Source organism: Schistocerca nitens, chromosome 10 (genome assembly GCF_023898315.1).
Source record: "Schistocerca nitens isolate TAMUIC-IGC-003100 chromosome 10, iqSchNite1.1, whole genome shotgun sequence".
Taxonomy (NCBI): domain Eukaryota; kingdom Metazoa; phylum Arthropoda; class Insecta; order Orthoptera; family Acrididae; genus Schistocerca; species Schistocerca nitens.
Window position 1 is genome coordinate 166046820 of NC_064623.1, and position 20029 is coordinate 166066848.

The window sequence follows — 20029 nt, forward strand, 5'->3', positions numbered from 1 at the left end:
CCCTTTTGGTCCTTCAATCTAAGTATAGCCTTCCAGATTATTTGTCTTTAATATTAGCAGAAAATTAATGGATGGTTGAACTGGTCCTCAGTTTCCTACTTGGAAATGGTTTTTATTTTCAGTTATAAGGTTCTGCTTTGCTCCTGGAGCGGGGGCAGGGTAGCTGTAGTTGGGGCCCCCCCCTCGTGTTTTCTAGGTCTGGGACCCACAACCACTCTCCCGTGCAAAGACCACTCTTTTCTCCCTCAGTTTTTCCAGTTTATAGATTTGGCTTACCCTTTTATGCCCTCTATTGTGTATGTTTCAACTTCTTCGCTTTATAATTTGACTCCTTGATGCACCCAATTTTAGTGGACCCTCTATCTTAGGCAAGTAATTTTTAATTATGGACCTCACAGTTTAATTTCATAACCCCCATCAATCAATCAATCAGTCAATCATAACAAGAAGACTGTACACATGCAGCTATTGGCCAAAGCCTTCCTCAGCAAAGAAAACAAAAACACATCAGCATACACACCTCTTGCACACTTGCCTGCTGCTGCTGCTGTTGCTGCTGCTGCCGCCGCCGAAATTTCTTCTTTCTTGCTTTTTAAAGTGCATGCAATATGAGTTCGTCCATCACTTTGAGTCCATAAATGTATCTTCTGAATTGTGAGACCTGAGTTTCTCCTGGCGTATACAACTTTCAAATAACTTCCGGGAATTCAGCCAGGTAACACTTTCAGCGACCGCCGATATTTCGGCGGGAGAACACCCCGCCATTTTCAAGGCAAACAGTTTGCCTTGAAAATGGCGGGGTGTTCTCCCGCCGAAATATCGGCGGTCGCTGAAAGTGTTACCTGGCTGAATTCCCGGAAGTTATTTGAAAATATCTTCTGAATTGCTTTCACAGGAATAGTTTATTTGGGCCATTCTTCTTTTTTATGCTCACAGAATTCTTCGATTTCCTGTTTGAACAAAAAAAAAAAAAAGAGGGCTGTGGGTTGTGCTTGATTTCACGACTCCTGTAAAATACTCAGCATTCTGAATCACAGCTGTATTTGGTCTGGAAAGATTGTTTTGTAGGATGGTGCTTCAGCAGGCCTCCTGCACCATCACAAGGCCGATTCCCGTGACCAGTAGTACTGTATACCCAGTCAGCTGGCACAAGCGAGTTACTCAATTCAAACAGCTGGTAACGATTTTTAAAATGACTTGGAGCATCACCAGAAATAATGATGATCTTCTCTGCCCCTCTTTGCAGTTGAAAAATTTGCACATTGCTAGCAAAACATGTCTTGAGTTATGTCCTGTGTCATCACTTACAACTGCAACACTTGTGGTCTTGTTTTGAAAATATGTTACTCCTGTAAAAATTGAAACCTGGTCATTACTCCAATGATACCCTTTTACTTCTTGTGGGAGAATTGCAGACTAATTTTCATCAAAATCGCAGTGAAGCACTAAACATAGTTATTCAGCCTGTACACACTATTTCAATTCGGCAATGTGCTGTTGCAATTTCTTCAGTTGCTGGTGTGTGATTGTTTTCACTGACCATTTACCATCAATGAAACTGTCAAAGGCTACAGTTTTCTTAATTAGTTTATTTTCCTCCCATGTCGCATATGTAATTTCTGCAGAGCTATCTGCTATGTCTTCCAGGCCAAGTTTCTGTAAAGACAGTCTTCAGTTTCCAGGGCAGTCACCATGTTCTTGAAATAAACAAGTCTCGTACCTCTTCACTCTCACAACTTCTTAAATTGTTAGTTATAGTGTCTTTTTTGTTCGCATTCTAGTGAGAACAGTCCCATTTATCTTCCAGATAAAATGACTGCACTATCTGAACTTGAGATGCTTCTGGACACCGGGGGCGGTGTAAAACCTGTCCCATGCACCCTCCCACCACCACCTACTCCAGTCCTGTAACCTGGAAGGTGTACACGATCAAAGGCAGAGCCACGTGTGAAAGCACCCACGTGATTTACCAACTGACCTGCCTACAGTGTGACACTTTCTATGTGGGAATGACCAGCAACAAACTGTCCATTCACATGAATGGACACAGGCAGACAGTGTTTGTTGGTAATGAGGATCACCCTGTAGCTAAACATGCCTTGGTGCACGGCCAGCACATCTTGGCACAGTGTTACACCGTCCGGGTTATCTGGATACTTCCCACTAACACCAACTTGTCCGAACTCCGGAGATGGGAACTTGCCCTTCAATATATCCTCTCTTCCCGTTATCCACCAGGCCTCAATCTCCGCTAATTTCAAGTTGCCGCCACTCATACCTCACCTGTCATTCAACAACATCTTTGCCTCTGCACTTCCACCTCGACTGACATCTCTGCCCAAACTCTTTGCCTTTAAATATGTCTGCTGTGTCTGTATATGTGTGGATGGATATGTGTGTATGTGTGTGTGTGTGTGTGCGCGCGCGCGCGCATGTGTATACCTGTCCTTTTCTCCCCATAAGGTAAGTCTTTCCGCTCGCAGGATTGGAATGACTCCTTACCCTCTCCCTTAAAACCCACATCCTTTCATCTTTCCCTCTCCTTCCCTCTTTCCTGATTTTGTGTGTGTGTTTGTGTGTTTTTTTATTGTGCCTATCTACCAGCGCTTTCTCGTTTGGTAAGTCATGGAATCTTTGTTTTTAATATACAGGGTGATTCAAAAAGAATACCACAACTTTAAAAATGTGTATTTAATGAAAGAAACATAATATAACCTTCTGTTATACATCATTACAAAGAGTATTTAAAAAGGTTTTTTTTCACTCAAAAACAAGTTCAGAGATGTTCAATATGGCCCCCTCCAGACACTCGAGCAATATCAACCCGATACTCCAACTCGTTCCACACTCTCTGTAGCATATCAGGTGTAACAGTTTGGATAGCTTGCTGTTATTTCTCGTTTCAAATCATCAATGGTGGCTGGGAGAGGTGGCCGAAACACCATATCCTTAACATACCCCCATAAGAAAAAATCGCAGGGGGTAAGATCAGGGCTTCTTGGAGGCCAGTGATGAAGTGCTCTGTCACGGGCTGCCTGGCGGCCGATCCAACACCTCGGGTAGTTGACGTTCAGGTAGTTACGGACAGATAAGTGCCAATGTGGTGGTGCTCCATCCTGCTGAAATATGAATTGTTGTGCTTCTTGTTCGAGCTGAGGGAACAGCCAATTCTCTAACATCTCCAGATACTGTAGTCCAGTTACAGTAGCACCTTCGAAGAAAAAGGGACCAAAAACTTTATTGGCTCAAATGGCACAGAAAACATTCACCTTAGGCGAGTCACGTTCATACTGAGTTGTTTCCCGCAGATTCTCAGTGCCCAATATACAGACATTGTGACTGTTGACTTTCCAGTTAGTGTGGAAAGTTGCTTCATCACTAAACACAATCTTTGAAACGAAAGATTCATCTGTTTCCATTTGAGCAAGGATAAAATCACAGAAATCGATTCTTTTAAACTTATCAGCTGCAGACAGTGCTTGAACCAATTTCAGACGATAAGGTTTCATAACTAACCTTTTTCGTAGGACTCTCCATACAGTTGATTGTGGAATTTGCAGCTCTCTGCTAGCTCTGCTAGTCGATTTTCCTGGGCTGCGAACAAATGCTTGCTGGGTGCGTGCTACATTTTCATCACTCGTTCTCGGCTGCCCAGAACTTTTCCCTTTGCACAAACACCCATTCTCTGTAAACTGTTTATACCAACGTTTAATACACCACCTATCAGGAGGTTTAACACCATACTTCGTTCGAAATGCACGCTGAACAACTGTCGTCGATTCACTTCTGCTACTCAATAACACAAAAAGCTTTCTGTTGAGCGGTCGCCATCTTAGCATCAACTGACGCTGACGCCTAGTCAACAGCACCTCAAGCGAACAAATGTACAACTAAATGAAACTTTATAGCTCCCTTAATTCGCCGACAGATAGTGCTTAGCTCTGCCTTTTGTCGTTGCAGAGTTTTAAATTCCTAAAGTTGTGGTATTCTTTTTGAATCACCCTGTATTTTTCCCATGTGGAATGTTTCTTTCTATTTTATAGTCAGCACACTTCACTCTCCTGTAGCCCCAGTCAGAAGACATTTCAAACAGGCCTTTTCACAAAACACACTGCATCTGTGTAAACTGGCAAATTCCTTATGGAAACACAGAACTCGCTGGATGGTCTCAGATTTCTTAGAAGTTCGTCAGTAAACAAATTAGCACTGAACAACTACAATACAGAAACCTGCAATGCACAACCACGACAAAGAAACTGACAAGAAACTACAACAAAGCGTAAGAAATATCTGCAACAATGAAAGTGAAAAGAAATAACTGCAAGAAAGACAATAGAAGTGAAGACATACATTACCCTTGAAAGTTAAAAAAAAAAAATAAAAAATAAAATAAAAAAGATTTTTTAAAATAAAACCTGTCTAACTTAAAAGTGGAAGTTCTCCTTTGCAGAGAATGTAGCACTGCGTGGTACTAATCGGCAGAAAAAAAATCTAACTTTTCTGGATTGGAACTTTGGAAAAAAAACTGTAAATTATAAAAAAATTCAAAAGGCAACTGTAAAATAACTTTGACTCCTCACCCCAGCCTCCTCCTTACCCCCACCCAGTCCCCACTCCCATCATGCACTGGTGCTGCTGCTCACAGTGTGTTTTCAGTTGTCCGAGACTGCAGTCACGTGTGTGTGTGTGTGTGTGTGTGTGTGTGTGTGTGTGTGTGTGTGTGTTTGTTGTTGACAAGGGCCCATGGCCGAAAGCTTTAATTGTGTTAGTACTGTTTTTTACATTAAATGCATTTTTTTCTTTCGGTAAATTAGAAAAAATACTTAATTTTGTGACCGTGTTAATAACATTACTTAGTACTTTTTATCATAGATATAATGATTTTTGCACTAGTCCACATGTTGCAGGAAAAGGTATGAATTCTTATGGTTGTTAGTGAACATTTCTCCGGTTAATCAGGTTCACATCAACAGGCAACTATTCATTTGAGAAAGTCACATCAAGTTGAGAGGTTGTCACACATCACATTCATACTCCTATTTGTACTTTGCTTTCCCTCAACACCACTTTCCTCCTAATAGATCAGTGTTCAATATTGCCCCTTCAAACCTTCCAGTTTCTTAGTGCCAGAACTAAACACACATAAATAGCCTCTTTATTATTTCTCCACAACTTTGCTTCATAAATTACCTCTTTCAGGCTCCTCTTTTTTAATTAATAAACCATTTCTTTTTTCTTCTGTCCATAGAATAACAATCAATTGTACATCACTTATACGACAACAAAAATAGGAAACACTGACCCTCCCCTGTGAGTGATACTTAGCTCTTCCTGTCTAAACACTTAAAACAATAGTTTAGCTTCACACAGTCTTACTCCCTTACTGACTCCCCCCTGCGGGTTCGGGGGTAAGAATAGGCCCGCAGTATTCCTGCCTGTCGTAAGAGACGACTAAAAGGAGTCTCAAATGTTTCGGCCTTATGTGATGGTCCCCTCTCGGGTTTGACCTCCATCTTTCTAAATTCTTCCGAAGAGCGAGCCAATTGGGGAAGGGCGCCTTACGTGGTGCACTGTATCCGTCGTGCAATTAGACCTTTAGCCGGCTTTCTCGTCGTTGCAGTGGTGTCCCGCTCGTTTTCGATCTCTTGGGCGATTACCACGCTGCACTCTGCAGTGTTTCTTTTAACTGCGACGACGACCTTGGACAGTTTTGCACCTAAGATCCAGCACGGTAGCCAGTCCGTTGTGGTGGGGCCGCCATGTACCCTCTTGGTTGTAGCCCCCTGACAACACAGGGATCGCTCTACTGATGCCTGCGCCGTTAACTCCCCACGTATGCCAAGGAGTAGACGCCCATCTCCTTGGGGCATCAGGACTCCCGGCAATGGCCATCCTGCCAGGTGGCTATTGCTGCGGCTGGGTGGCGCCCGTGGGGAGGGCTCTTGGTCGGAGTAGGTGGCATCAGGGCGGATGACCCGCAATGAAGCGTGGTACATCATCTCTCGCTGGCGGCCAGCCGCCAGCAGTCTCTAAGCGTTCTCGGGCTCAATTTAATGCTCAGAAGTACGACCCAAAAACGTTCCCCTCCCTGGCCACGCCGTGGGAAGAGCGTAAGTCTCAGGCTGGAGGTAACAGTTATTCGCCCCGATTCTTAGTTTGCACGAGAGCTGATGGGGAGTCTTTTCTCTCCACAAAGCCTCAGTTCTTCGTCGAGCATTTAGAGGACAAGTTTGGGGAGGTGGAGGGCTTGTCTAAAATGCGCTCTGGGTCAGTACTGATACAAACGGCATCCTCCGCCCAGTCACGCAGGTTACTTGCTTGTGACAAGTTGGGAGATGTTAACGTTACTATTACACCACATAAGAGTTTGAATATGGTCCAGGGTGTTATTTCCCAGGTTTCCACCAGCGGGAAGGCTGACGACCGACAGTGGCGTAAGTGCCCACAATCAGCTGGTTGAAGGGCTTCACGATCCTCCTCAGTCCCGGAGACTGAATCGGTGAAGCCCTCCCAGCCAGTTAAACCCTAGGAGCAGCGTGAGAAACCACAGAAGAAGAGCTCTAAGCCCAAGGAACTCGCGGTGGCAGCCACCCCACCGCAACCTTCCAGCTCTGCGTCTGAGGACGAGGTGGAGATTCTGGCGTCCGCTGAGGACCTCGATCTCGGTGGTCCCTCAGATGCCATGAATAGCACTAGTGCGGGTGCTCAATCGGAGGCAGCAGGTGACCCGGCGGCGTAATCTGCCTTCCCAGTCCCGTCACGCTTTTCCCAGCCATGGCCAATACCATCCTCCAGTGGAACTGCAGCGGTTTCTTCCACCATCTAGCTGAGCTCCGCCAACTTATCAGCCTTCACCCTTTCTTCTGCATTGCTCTCCAGGAAACTTGGTTTCCAGCAATGCGAACCCCCGCCCTCCGTGGCTATCGGGGTTATTATAAGAACCGAGCAGCTTATGGAAGGGTGTCTGGTGGCGTCTGCATATATGTCCTTCACACTCTGCACAGCGAGTCTGTCCCTCTCCAGACGCCTTTAGAGGCTGTCGCTGTACGGGTGTGGACGCCACAGGCTGTTACCGTCTGCAGTCTTTACCTTCCACCGGATGGTGATGTCTCGCAGCATGTCCTGGCTGCACTGGTCGCCCAATTTCCGCCACCTTTCTTGCTATTGGGCGACTTCAACGCCCATAACCCTCAGTGGGGTGGGTCAGTGGCAACAGGTCGAGGCGCCATCGTTGAGAATTTATTGTCACAGCTCGATCTCTCGCTGTTAAATGATGGTGCCTTCACACACTTCAGTGTGGCGCATGGCACCTACTCCGCCATTGACCTTTCAATCTGTAGCCATAACCTCTTACCGTCTGTCCAATGGAGTGTGCATGACGACCTGTGTGGTAGTGACCACTTTCCGCTCTTTTTGTCACTACCACAGCGTCACTCTTCTGGGCGCCCTAGCAGATGGGCTATGAATAAGGCTGACTGGGACTTGTTCTCCTCCACTGCCGCTTTTGAGCCTCTCTCTACTGATGACATTGATGCGGTGGTTCAATCGGTCACCACCGGCATCGTTACTGCCGCCAAATCTGCCATTCCCCGTTCTTCTGGGTCCCCTCGGCGGAAGGCTGTGCCTTGGTGGTCGCCTGAGATCGCTGAAGCGATTAAAGATCGCCGGCGGGCGCTCCAGCGTCACAAGCGACATCCCTCCATAGACCACCTTATCGCCTTCAAACGGCTGCGTGCGCAGGCACGCCTCCTTATCCGCCAAGGCAAGAAGGAGTGCTGGGAGCGGTATGTGTCCACCATTGGCCTCCATGTCACACCATCGCAGGTCTGGGCCAAGATTCGACGTGTCTACGGCTATCGGCCACCTGTCAGCGTCCCTGCGCTCTCACTGAATGGAGCAGTTTGTACTGACTCCGACATCATTGCCAATCGCTTAGCAGAGCATTTTGCTATGAGTTCCGCTTCTGCCAATTACCCCCAGGCCTTCCGCTCCATTAAAGAGCGGATGGAACGTCGGAGCCTTTCGTTTCGCACCAACCACCCAGAACTCCATTCAGTGAGTGGGAATTTCGCAGTGCCCTAGCTGCTTGCCCTGATACTGCTCCTGGGCCAGATGGCATCCACTGTCAGATGCTGAAACACCTTTCAGTGTACTGCCAGCGGCGCCTTCTCGATCTTTACAACCGTCTTTGGGTCGAGGGGGAGTTTCCGTCGCAATGGCGGGAAGGCATTGTCATCCCCGTTTTGAAACCTGGAAAGAACCCTCTGGAGGTGGACAGCTACCGTCCCATTAGCCTCACCAACGTTCTTTGCAAGTTGCTTGAACGGTTGGTGAGCCGGCGCTTGAATTGGGTACTGGAGTCTCGGGGCCTTCTGGCTCCGTCTCAGGGTGGGTTCCGTAAAGGCCGCTCCGCCACCGACAATCTGGTGAGCCTGGAGTCGGCCATCCGTGCTGCCTTTGCCCGCCGTCAGCACCTGGTCACGGTCTTTTTCGACATGCGGAAGGCGTACGATACGACATGGCGTCATCACATCCTTTCTACGCTTCATGGATGGGGTCTTCGTGGTCCTCTGCCGATTTTTATCCGCAATTTTCTGTCGTGTTGTACCTTCCGCGTGCAAGTCGCGGCCTCGTATAGTTCCTCCCACGTCCAGGAGAACGGTGTGCCACAGGGTTCTGTTTTAAGTGTCTGTCTGTTTTTAATAGCCATTAACGGGCTTGCTGCGGCCGTGGGAACTTCTGTCTCCGCTTCCCTGTATACTGACGACTTTTGCCTTTACTACAGCTCTACTGGCATTGCAGCTGTTGAATGTCAGCTACAGGGCGCTATCCGCAAGGCGCAGTCTTGGGCTGTAGCGCATGGGTTTCAGTTTTCGGCAGCCAAGACCCGCGTTATGCATTTCTGCCGGCGCCGAACAGTCCATCCTGAGCCGCGGCTTTATCTTGCCGACGAACTGCTTGCTGTGGTGGAGACCCACAGGTTTTTGGGGGTAGTTTTCGATGCCCGGTTGACTTGGCTGCCTCATATCAGGCAGCTCAAACATGCGTGTTGGCGGCATCTCAATGCTCTGCGATGTTTGAGCCACACCCGCTGGGGCGCCGACCGCTCTACCCTGTTACGGCTCTACCAGGCGTTAATCCAGTCCCGCCTGGATTATGGGAGCCTGGCTTATGGCTCAGCATCCCCATCTGCGTTACGGGTGTTGGACCCAATTCTCCACAGCGGGATACGCCTTGCCACTGGTGCTTTCCGCACCAGCCCTGTGGACAGCTTACTAGTGGAGGCAGGTGTCCCTCCACTGCGGTTCCGACGCCAACAATTACTGGCTGCTTATGCTGCCCATGTTTTTAGCTTGCCCGGGCATCCAAATTACCGTGTGCTGTTCCCACAGTCGGTCGTCCATCTGCCAGAGCGTCGGCCCGGGTCGGGTTGTCCGATCGCCGTACGCGTTAAGGAGCTTCTCTCCGGGCTTGGATTTTTCCCTGTTCCACCTCCTTTCCGGGCCACTTTGCGTGCACCCCCATGGTGTTGTCCTCGCCCTTACCTTCGGCTCGACTTGGCACAGGGCCCGAAGGACTCAGTCCCTCCAGAGGCCTTCCGCCGCCGCTTTTCTTCCATCATGGCCACGTATCAGGGCTCTGGAATTGTTTACACTGACGGTTCGATGGTGGCTGGTCGTGTCGGATATGCGCTCACTCTAGGGGACCATTCCGAACAACGTTCCTTGGCGGCTGGCTGCAGCATTTACACTGCTGAGCTGGTCGCCATCTTTCGAGCACTAGAGTATATCCGCTCCTGCTCAGGTGAGTCCTTTGTTATCTGTAGCGACTCCCTGAGCAGTTTACGAGCTCTCGACCAGTGTTTCCCTCGTTCCCGTCTAGTGATGGCTATCCAGGAGTCCCTGTCTACTCTTGACCGTTGCGGCCGCTCTGTGGTCTTTGTTTGGACCCCAGGCCATGTTGGGATCCCCGGGAATGAGAATGTTGACCGCCTGGCGAAAGAGGCCACCAGTCAACCACCTCTGGAGATTGGCCTCCCGGCGACTGATTTGCGGGCACTATTACGCCGCAAAATTTTCGCTTTATGGGACGCTGAATGGCGCAACCTGCCCGTACCGAACAAACTCCGTTGTATCAAGGCGTTGACGACTGTGTGGCGGTCGTCCATTCGGGTCTCCCGCCGGGAGTCTGTTTTCCTCTGCCAGCTGCACATTGGGCACACTCGGCTGACACACGGCCACTTATTGCGCCGTGGGGACCCACCTCTGTGTCGCTGCGGCTCCGTTTTATCTGTGGTGCACATTTTATTGGAGTGCCCGCTTTTAGCTGTGCTCAGGCAGACGTTCGCACTGCCTGACATGCTCCCTGCCCTTTTACTAGATGACTCTGCCATGGTGGACTTAGTTTTGCGTTTTATTCGGGCAGGGGGTTTTTATAGTTTAATCTGAGTGTTTGTTTTTTAGCGTTGATTCTGGCTTTAGCCTCTGATTTTAAACTGAGTTTTTAATGTGTTCTTGGTGGTTGGCTTCTCCTCTTTTTTTCTCTATGGTCGGCCAACCACCGTCACACTCTGTGTGTTTTACTTTGTTTTGTCTGATCTCTGTCGGCGTCTTTTTCGTCCTGTGTCGTCTGACGTCTTTCCTGCTGTTTGTTTTTTTATTCTCTTTGGGCGGTTTTAATATTTTTTGGAAAAAGGGACCGATGACCATCGCAGTCTGGTCCCTTTCATCCCACAAACCAACCAACCAACCCTTACTGACTAATGTTGCCACCAGTCAACAAAAATCTTTCACCTCCTTTTCCATTACACATTATTTCATAGCTTTCAATAATATAACTCCACTTAAAAATTCTCTCCCTTCATGTTTCCCGGTTTACTCATTTAAGCAAAGTTATTTTATATTTTATCTGTCTCAGGGGCGCCAACTTATAAAACATATTGGGGGGGGGGGGGGGGGGTCACATACTGGGGGTCTGGTCCTGGGAAATTTTCTAAATTCCAGATGAAAGTAGTGAGTCATTTGATCAACATTGGAGCCCAGAAAACTGGACTCTCGATAACTCCGGGAAACTTAACAAGCCTGTCACATTTTTTGGCTTTGACAAAAGAAACAAAACAAACATGCATGGTGTTTTGGTAAAAAGCTAATTTAATTTACAGTAATAATCATAAACTATTAGAGAGCAGTGAATATATAGCTCTGAAAAGACTGAGGTTATATTTAAACAAACCCTAAACTACCATTAAAAGAATAAAACATAAAATATTGCTGTCGCACAGTAATAGCACTTTGCCTAGTAAAAAATAGCTAATTCAAGCTTATTTTGAATAAGGCTCAGGGTTCATGAAATTAAAACAATATCTCAAAGTTAATGCTTTAATACAGTTAATAAAGTTAATACAGTATGCCTAATACTTTCAGTCAAAAAGTATGTGAGTAGTGGGTTTTAATTGGGTTTAAGTGGGCCTATTTGAAAATAACTAATAGAGTACTATAGTAATACAGTACTAAACTAGTACTAATATTTTGAAACTGAAAATTTAACAATATGTATGTATTTAATTCTCTATTTTATAAAGATTTGTAATATTGCTCTAAATGCCATTATTAGGGCTAGTGTTTTTAGAAAGGCACAAATGTCGAGCATCTGACTGGATTACTGAATATGAAGCCTGGATTACTGAATATGAAGCCTATGATGACTGGTCGGATATCCAATTCATCCAAAACATCTTGGTGGACATGAAGAACAGCCAAGTTGTTCAATCAATTCTGTCCCATTGTTGATTGGAGATATGACTTCAGACGTCTAAGGGCGCTAAATGAGCATTCTGCTGTTGCTGTTGTGATTGGAACTACTTGGAGGAGCTTAATGCACTTCACTGCTTCACATAACATTTCTCCAACTGCAGGCTCTTGTGTAATGTACTTTCTTACATCACACATGTTTTTTAAGACCAGTTGTTTATTTGCGATATTGGCTAACATTTTCAAGTGTAAGTGCAGTCTCTCAGTGTCTAGGTCATTTTTGAAAAACTAAGTTGATTTTTTCCAAATTTGTTTCACCTCTGTTTACTAAAATCAAACTCTCTTGTTCAGCTGCAATGACCTCTGTGAGTCCAGTTGAAGCAAACCGCTCAGTAATGCAAGATTGCACCATTTCACAAACTTCAATGTAAATAGCTTTGTAGTATTCCTTCGGGATTTTGAAAGTGTGCCGTGAGCTGGCTTCGTTGTTTTCATACTTCTTTGGTATACTTCGATTCCAAGAAAGCGAAGGATCATCAACTTGTTAAGGTTTTTCTTTTAAACACAATTCCCAGAAATGTTCAAAACTATCGTGCCTTTCATTCAATGTACAAATCAAGCCCTCATATATATTTTTTATCCATATCAGCAACACTTAGATGAGGGCATTGAATTTTTTCATTGACGTCCTCTACTGGGTTCCTTGCATGCCAATAAAGAAAAAAGAAAAGAAATAAGTCTTGAATTGTAATATTGACTCAAGGTAACCTGCACATTTGTATTATGCCTCTGTTTTGTCCTCTGCAGAAAATGTTTCAAAAAAAAAAAAAAAAAAACACCTCTAGAAGTTGTTCAAAGTTTTCCAATATTCTCGAGATACTACAAGCTTGCATAGTCCATGGAGTTGGGCAAAGGGGTCGTAGACCAGCTTGGTTGTTGGTGCTCTCACAGCATACACTTCTGAAACATCCCGTCCTTTTGTTGGATTCCCTTATGTTGTTTATCAAGTCCTTGGCTAAAGCCATATCATCTCTCATAGACGTAAGATGGTGGAGACTGTCTACAACTGCCAAGTCTGAACTGTGAGCAGTGCAGTGCACATAACTTGCTTTTGGTTGTATATCCAAAACTAAATTGTTTAGTCCTTTGAACTTACCTCTCATTTTCGAGGCACCAGCGTAGCACTGTCCTCTTAAGTTATGCATTGACAAATCAAGATGAGCAAAAACGTCATTTGAAATACTAAACAGAGTTTATGATTCAGTGTTGGGGGTCTCGTATAAGCCAATAAAGTCTTTGTTGATGATTAAGGAATCATCAACAGTATGAATACAAAATGGCACTTGTTCGTGAATCGAAGAATCACTTGTTTCGTCAACCATAATAGAAAAATGTTCAGTCTTCTTGATTGAAGCCAATACTTTTCTCAACACAGACTTTCCTAGTAGATCAATGATCTCGTTTTGAATATTGTTGCCGGAGATCAGACTCATGATATTGTTACGGTGCTGAAGTCACACTTAGAATTTGTCTCAGTGAGCGAACCTTCGGGTAAAGGCTGGCGCCGGCGGGCCAGCGCTGCGGCCACGGAGACATCAAAAGGACTGCGGCAGAAGTGCCTGGAACCCTCCGCCTTGATACTTAAAGACATTATGACTCCACGGCTGTATTAAGCCCACCCTGCTGTCACACTCATTCAGTGTGGATAGTTTCGTCCAGTGCATGCTGCAGACATGTTTAATGTTCAGACTTTAGTAACTAGTGGACTATTTTATATGACTATATTGTATTTGTTTACCTTAGTCTCTTAGTGTATTGTGAATTAAGTTTGCAATGGATAAATTTGTTACCAAAAAGGTGCGACTGGAAGTTGATGATACTGCAAGTCAACCTCCAACAATTATTGTGTCTTCAATTGCTTTGTCGTCTTCAGGAGAGAACCATTCACAGCCGAAACCTGGACAATCTGGTAATAGAAGATAATTTCAGAGGTCTTGGTTGACCAAATATACATGGCTACAATATGAAGCATCTATCGGAAAAGTTTTTTGCAAAACCTGCAAAGAGGCAGATGCTAAAAATCTATTACAATTTTCTTCAAAAACAGAAGATGCATTTACTTCCATAGGGTTTTCTAACTGGAAAAAAGCTTCAGAAAAATTCCATCTTCATGAAAATACGTTTACACATAAAGAAGGTGTTCTGAAATTAAAGTCAATCACCAACCGAAGTGTGGCCTCCCAATTGAATGAACAGTGAGACAGTGATATGAAGAAAGGCTGTTTAGCTCTTAAAACAATTTTTACTACTGCCGTGCAATTTCTATGCTGACAAGGACTAGCAATTAGAGGGCACGAAGATGTAAACTCTCTCTTTTTTTTTTTTTCAATTGTTGGAACTCTGAAAGAATGACATACCAGAGTTTAAAGATTGGTTAGGGCGTTCGGGGTATAAGTGGACGCACTGGAAGGCAGTTCATGAATGGCAGCATAACAGCTTGTATTACCAGACTGACTGACAGATTTCCAGTAAGGGTGCATGGGATAACCATGAGAATGGTCCTGCTGTCATACAAAATCGCACCCCAGACCAGACTCCAGGTATAGGTACAATGTGTCTAGTAGTTGCAAATGGTAGTGGTTTGAGGTCAGTGGAATGCATTCTACAGGGTGTCCGGTTCAGAGTATCCTTCAAGTAACAGGTTTGCAACCGTTCATTGTCACTGTGGTGCTGACTGCTGCTCAAATTGATGCTGCAGATGAAGTACAATGTGCCAGAGCCTTACACTGAACAAGGTGGTCTTTCTTCTCAGTAGCGCCATGTGACCGTCTGGAGGCTGTTCTTCTTTCGACTGTACATTTTCATGACCACTGCTGGCAGCAATCGTGTACAGCGGGTACAGTCCTGCTAAATATTTCTGCGCTATCATGGAAGGAACATCTAGCTTCTCATAGCCCTGTTACGTGACCTCATTCAAGCCCAGTGAGGTGTTAGAAATGGCGTCTCCTTAAAGGCATTCTTGACAGACATAAACTCGTGATGTCCAGTCTCAAAGGTAACTAAACGTCCACGAGCTTTATAGCAAATCTGATCTGCATCTTCCTAGTGGCGCTACAAAATCTGACAACATTGAGGATGTCCACATTGAAACTGGTATCAATGACTCTGATGCAATTGTGACAACCATGATCACCAAAGTACAAAGAACAAATAAGATAGAGAGATGCTGATTGAAATGTCTTTGGCAGTCAAGAGAACAATTTGTGAAGCCTACTGTGACTAGTGTAACAGAATATTGTCAAACGATCTTCCACAAAAACCAACAAATTCTGATTAAGGCTGTTAGTGGCACCATACTTAGTGTCCAGTCTTTCGAGAATGGGACAGCAACTGAAACTGAGGGTTATCAAAGCAAAAGGTGAACTGCTTAACTCAATTTTCAAGTGTTCCTTTACAAAGGAAACTCATACCACAGCAAAGATGCGTGAAATAAGTGTTGGTTTCAGTAGTTTTAAGAAACAGTTAAAATTGGTGATTTTGAACAAATCTCCAGGGCCCAGTGGAATTTGTATTCTATACTGATTTTGCAAAGAAGTTAACCCCTCTTCTAACTATACCCTACTGTACATCCATCAGACAGAAAACGATGCTTAGTACTTAGAGCAAAGTACATGCTACACTCATTTACAAGAAGGATAGCAGATGTGATCTACATAAGTACCACCCAATATCTTTGACATTGATTTTTTTGTAGTTCTTAGAACATGTTATGAGCTCAAACATAGTGAGATATCTTGAACAGAATGACCTTGTCCATGCCAAACAGCATGAATTCTTAAAATATCAATCGATTGAAACCCAACTCAGTTTTCTCACATGACATACTGAGAGCCTTGGAACAAGGCAGTAGAGTAGATGCAGTAGTTCTTAATTTCCTAAAAGTGTTCGCCTCAGTACCACATCTACACTTATTGTTAAAAGTACAGTCATATGGGGTATCAAGTAAAATTTGTGGTTGGATTGAAAGTTTTCTTTGTAAGGAGGACACAGCAAATTATCCAGGATGGAGACTCAGTGTCAAATATGGAAGCAACTTTGTATGTGTCCAGGGAAGTGTGTTGGGACCCTTGCTGTTTGTTGCACATTAATGGCTTGGCGTAAAATATGAATAGTAATCTCAGACTTTTTGCAGATGAAGCAGTCATCTGTAGTGAAGTACTGTCTGAAAGAAGGTGCATAAATATTAGACAGATCTTGATAAGATTTCAAAGTTGTGCAAAGGTTGGCAGTTCACATTAGATGTTGTGAAATGTAAAATTGTGCTCTTCACAAAACAAAACAAAAACTTCTATCATAGGACTATAATATCAATAAGTCACAGTTGGAGCCTGTCAGCTCATAGAAATACCTGGGTGTAGCACTTTGTAGGGATATGAAATGGAATGATCACATAGGCTCAGTCATGCGTAAAGCAGGGGATAGGCTTCAGTTTGTTGATAGAATGCTGGGAAGTGCAGTCAGTCTACAAAGAAAATTGCTTATAAATCACTTATATGACCCATTCTAGAATATTGCTAAAGTGTGTGGACCCTGTACCAAACAAATGTAAGGGGAATAGTCAGTGTATTCAGAGAAGGGCAGAATGAATGGTCACAGGTCTGTTTGACCCCTGGGAGCATGTCACAGAAATGCTGAAGGAACTAAACTGGCAGATTTGTGAGGATTAGATGCGAACTATCAGGAGAAAGCCTGGTTACAAAGTTTCAAGTAGCAGTTTGAAATGAATCGAAGAATATACTAAAACCCCCTACATATTGCTCCCATAGGGAGCATGAGGAAAAGATCGGGTTAATTGCAGCACTCACTCTCTCTCTCTCTCTCTCTCTCTCTCTCTCTCTCTCTCTCTCTCTCTCTCTCTCTCACACACACACACACACACACACACACACACACACACACATTTAAACAATCATTTACCATGCTACTTATGTGACTGGAATGGGAAGAAACACTAATAACTGGTACTGTGGGATGTACACTCTGCCCATTGTCCTTCAGTGGTTTGGAGAGTATAGATGCAAATGTAAACTTAATTTCCTACCATTGAAACTAAAATGCGTGGTTACTTTAGATGTTATATAAATCAGCTGTTCTGCCATCACAACTTCCCATGATCATTTGTGACAGGTACTACCAACAAAAAAGTAAAGGTTAGTGTGGCTATCCCCTTGTAAAGTTATATCACTGTTTTTAATGTTTGAGGATAGTCTTTTAGTTGGTCATAAATTTATACCTTGAAAATATTTTAAGATCATCTATTTCCCATGTAATAGTTCACCATTGTAACATCTATGAGAGTATCATAAATATTTATTACAGTGATAAGATGTTGACTAGTTATTTTGTGCCAGTGTGTGTCTGCAGATCTGGTACATGTTGAAGTCGCCTTTACCACAGTGCTGTATTACATTGTTAGAGAAGCATAAACATAAATGTCATAGCTCATTGAAGAGAACATACTTGGTCGGAATTTTGTTTCCAATAGAAGCAGGTATATTGCAGGCGTCAGGTCTTCCAGGTAGCTAAAGAAATTTTTTGTAATTGGACAGTTAAAAAATCTACACACCAAGCAGTGCAGATAAAAAATCTACTCATAAGGTGGTGGCAGGAGAACGCACATACGGAAGGTATTACAATTTGCAAGCTTTTGGAGCCATTGTCTCCTTCTGGCAGAAGGGCTGAAGGGGATAAAACAAGGAGTGAAGGAAAAGGACTGAAGAGTTTATGAAAAAAGGTAGAGTTTTGGAAAATCGCCCAGATCCCCAGTTCAGGGGTGACTGAAGAGATGGGATGAGAAGGAAAGACCCATAGATTTTTTTTTATCCATCCAGTTTCATTATATTTTCAAAAATTGATTTTTGTTGATACAAAGGAAATTCTCGATTTTTTTTCTTTTTTTTTTTTTTTCAGCTGTAGGCCTAAAATTTCCTTATGCTGGCAGTAACTAATTACCACATGATACTCCATATTACCAGTGTGACCTGTGCACTAGTACTACAATGAGGGGATCTCAGTGTGTTCCAGGACTGCAGACATGTACTATCTTCTCTCTTCTCTCTCTATCTCTTTCATTTGATGAGATGTGTCCATTCTTTCCAGAAACTTCTGCTTCACTGTACCTTCTAGGTACATACTACACAATGGAGCACCAAACAGAAGAGTTGTCGGAGATGCTTACGTGTATTTACCTCCCGGATACGCGCTACGCAATAAACCAACAGATGAAAGAGTTGTCAGACATGCTTACATGTCAGGTGTGCTGGGAAACCCTAACACACCCTATTTACAGATGCAAGTTTGAGCACTTGCTTTGCCCGAAGTGCTTTCCAACACTCACAAAGTGTCCCTCGTGCCGAGAACAGCTGGAGCCTAACCTTCGCTCTCTTTCCATGGAACGGTTAGCAGACTTAGTGCGGATTCCGTGCGAGTACAGTGATGTGGGCTGTCCCGAATTGCTCCAGCCAAAGACCAAGCAGCTCCACGAGGAGACGTGTGGCTTCGGGCCAGGTGCGAGTGTCGCTCAGTGTCCGCTGGTGTACTCGTGCTCCTGGTTGGGCAGTCTGGGAGCTATCGAGCAGCATGTCTATGATGACCACCAAGACGAGCTGGTCGTGACACCAGACGGTGCCTTCACTGCCGCCGCTTCTTCCACGGCTCTCCTCGAGTTCGACTCTGCCCTCTTCGTGTTGCGCGCCGAATCTGTCACGGTGGCAGACTTCACGTCACATTACGTGCACGTGGGCCACGTGGCACAGGGTTTGCGTGCTGCAGGAGCTCGGTACCGTTTCAAAGTCAGACAGGAGCCGGATGGGGCATTCTACAAAGGACACGTGTCCGACTACCGACAGTCGCTGCAGGAACTGGCAGCCGCTGGTGGCTGCCTTTCGTTTGTCACTCAAGTTGATAAGCCCGATGAGGTCTCTTACTCGGGTGCAATCAAAAAACTTCCTTTCCAGATTTTAATAGAGTAATGTGTAGAGTAAGTTGTATATGCTCCAGGTTTCTTTTTAAACAGTGATTAATTTTATGTAAGCCAAAATCAGTCCTTTTTTTTAAATGTAGAGTTCTGTGCATTAATGTATTTCTTTAACTTTCTTACTTTTAAAATAAATAAAAGTTAAATTGGAACTGTGTATTACTCACTCCATATTTTACGAAGTATTTGCGGAAATTTGTATTGGGCCAGAAAAATATACTTTACTACTCATTTAACTTTTTAATGTCGGCGATAGCTGGCTTTGTGTGGTACAGTACTGGTGTGAATGATAGAGATTGTACACACAAATGTAAAAGAATGAATATGAGACATATACTATAGTCTGTGAGACGAGTGATTAGTACTGACAGTTCCGGCGGGCAGACGGCGCTGTTGCCGAACGTGGCTCACAGCACGCGGCGCCCTGTCTGCTACACGCATTCTCTAGCAGCAGAAATAAAAGCGAGACAAAATACAAGTCGTATTAGTACGCGTGAATTTATTTAAAGTTGATGCTTGAAATATATTAACTCGAAAACTGATAAGAGCTATTTAGTACAAGTATCTAAGATGCTGAAACACAATAAAGTTATTTGTTAAACTTCACAACTGAAATGAAAACTATTTTCGCAAGTTGTTGAACATTAGCAGTTTTGGTTTCCATTGTTAAGTATTAGAATTATTAATTTGTTCTACTACAAGCTACAGAATAATTGGTCAGTGTATTAAGAGTTATAATCTGAAGAAAGTACTCACAATATGATGATCTGGTTGTAGATCGATAGCAAACTCCCTCCTTACATTCCTGAATACGTTGTAGTTACTGTAATGGAAAAACACCACTCACATCACTGTCAGAATCTGATTTAACATTGTCTTCCTCAGCACTACTCGAACTATCAGTGCTCTCTCCCAGATGTATAATTAAATTTTCGATGCATTCTTCCACAACCCCTTCGGTTTTGGCCGCCTCTCTGATGGCACTTGCAGTGCTGTTTACAATTTTAGCCCACGTCTCACTTGTCACTTTATTGATAGCTGCTGGAAGGAGAGTTTCCACTTCAGAGATCGTGAATTTTTTATTGTTTGCAGCAATGTAATTTTTTATCTGCGCCCACACTCCTTCAATTGCATTGAAGTGACAGTGGTATGGAGGAAGCCGAACGATTTCATGCCCGTGCCTTTTAGCAATCTCGTCAATTACATATGTTGGAAATTGGGGTTTCTTTTGTGCCACAATTTC

General features: G+C 44.2%; 1 protein-coding gene across 1 annotated transcript; it reads left to right on the forward strand.

Annotated features, from left to right (window-relative positions):
• The first annotated feature begins 17950 nt into the window (after positions 1-17950).
• Positions 17951-18781, forward strand: LOC126209965 (E3 ubiquitin-protein ligase siah-1-like). The gene has a single exon (XM_049939077.1). It carries the CDS (start codon positions 17951-17953, stop codon positions 18779-18781), a length of 831 nt encoding a protein of 276 aa, XP_049795034.1.
• Positions 18782-20029: the final 1248 nt, after the last annotated feature.

What these genes read in the sequence shown, in the direction of transcription:
- LOC126209965 (XM_049939077.1), top strand. Translation starts at nt 17,951, where the DNA reads ATGGAGCACCAAACAGAAGAGTTGTCGGAGATGCTTACGTGTATTTAC.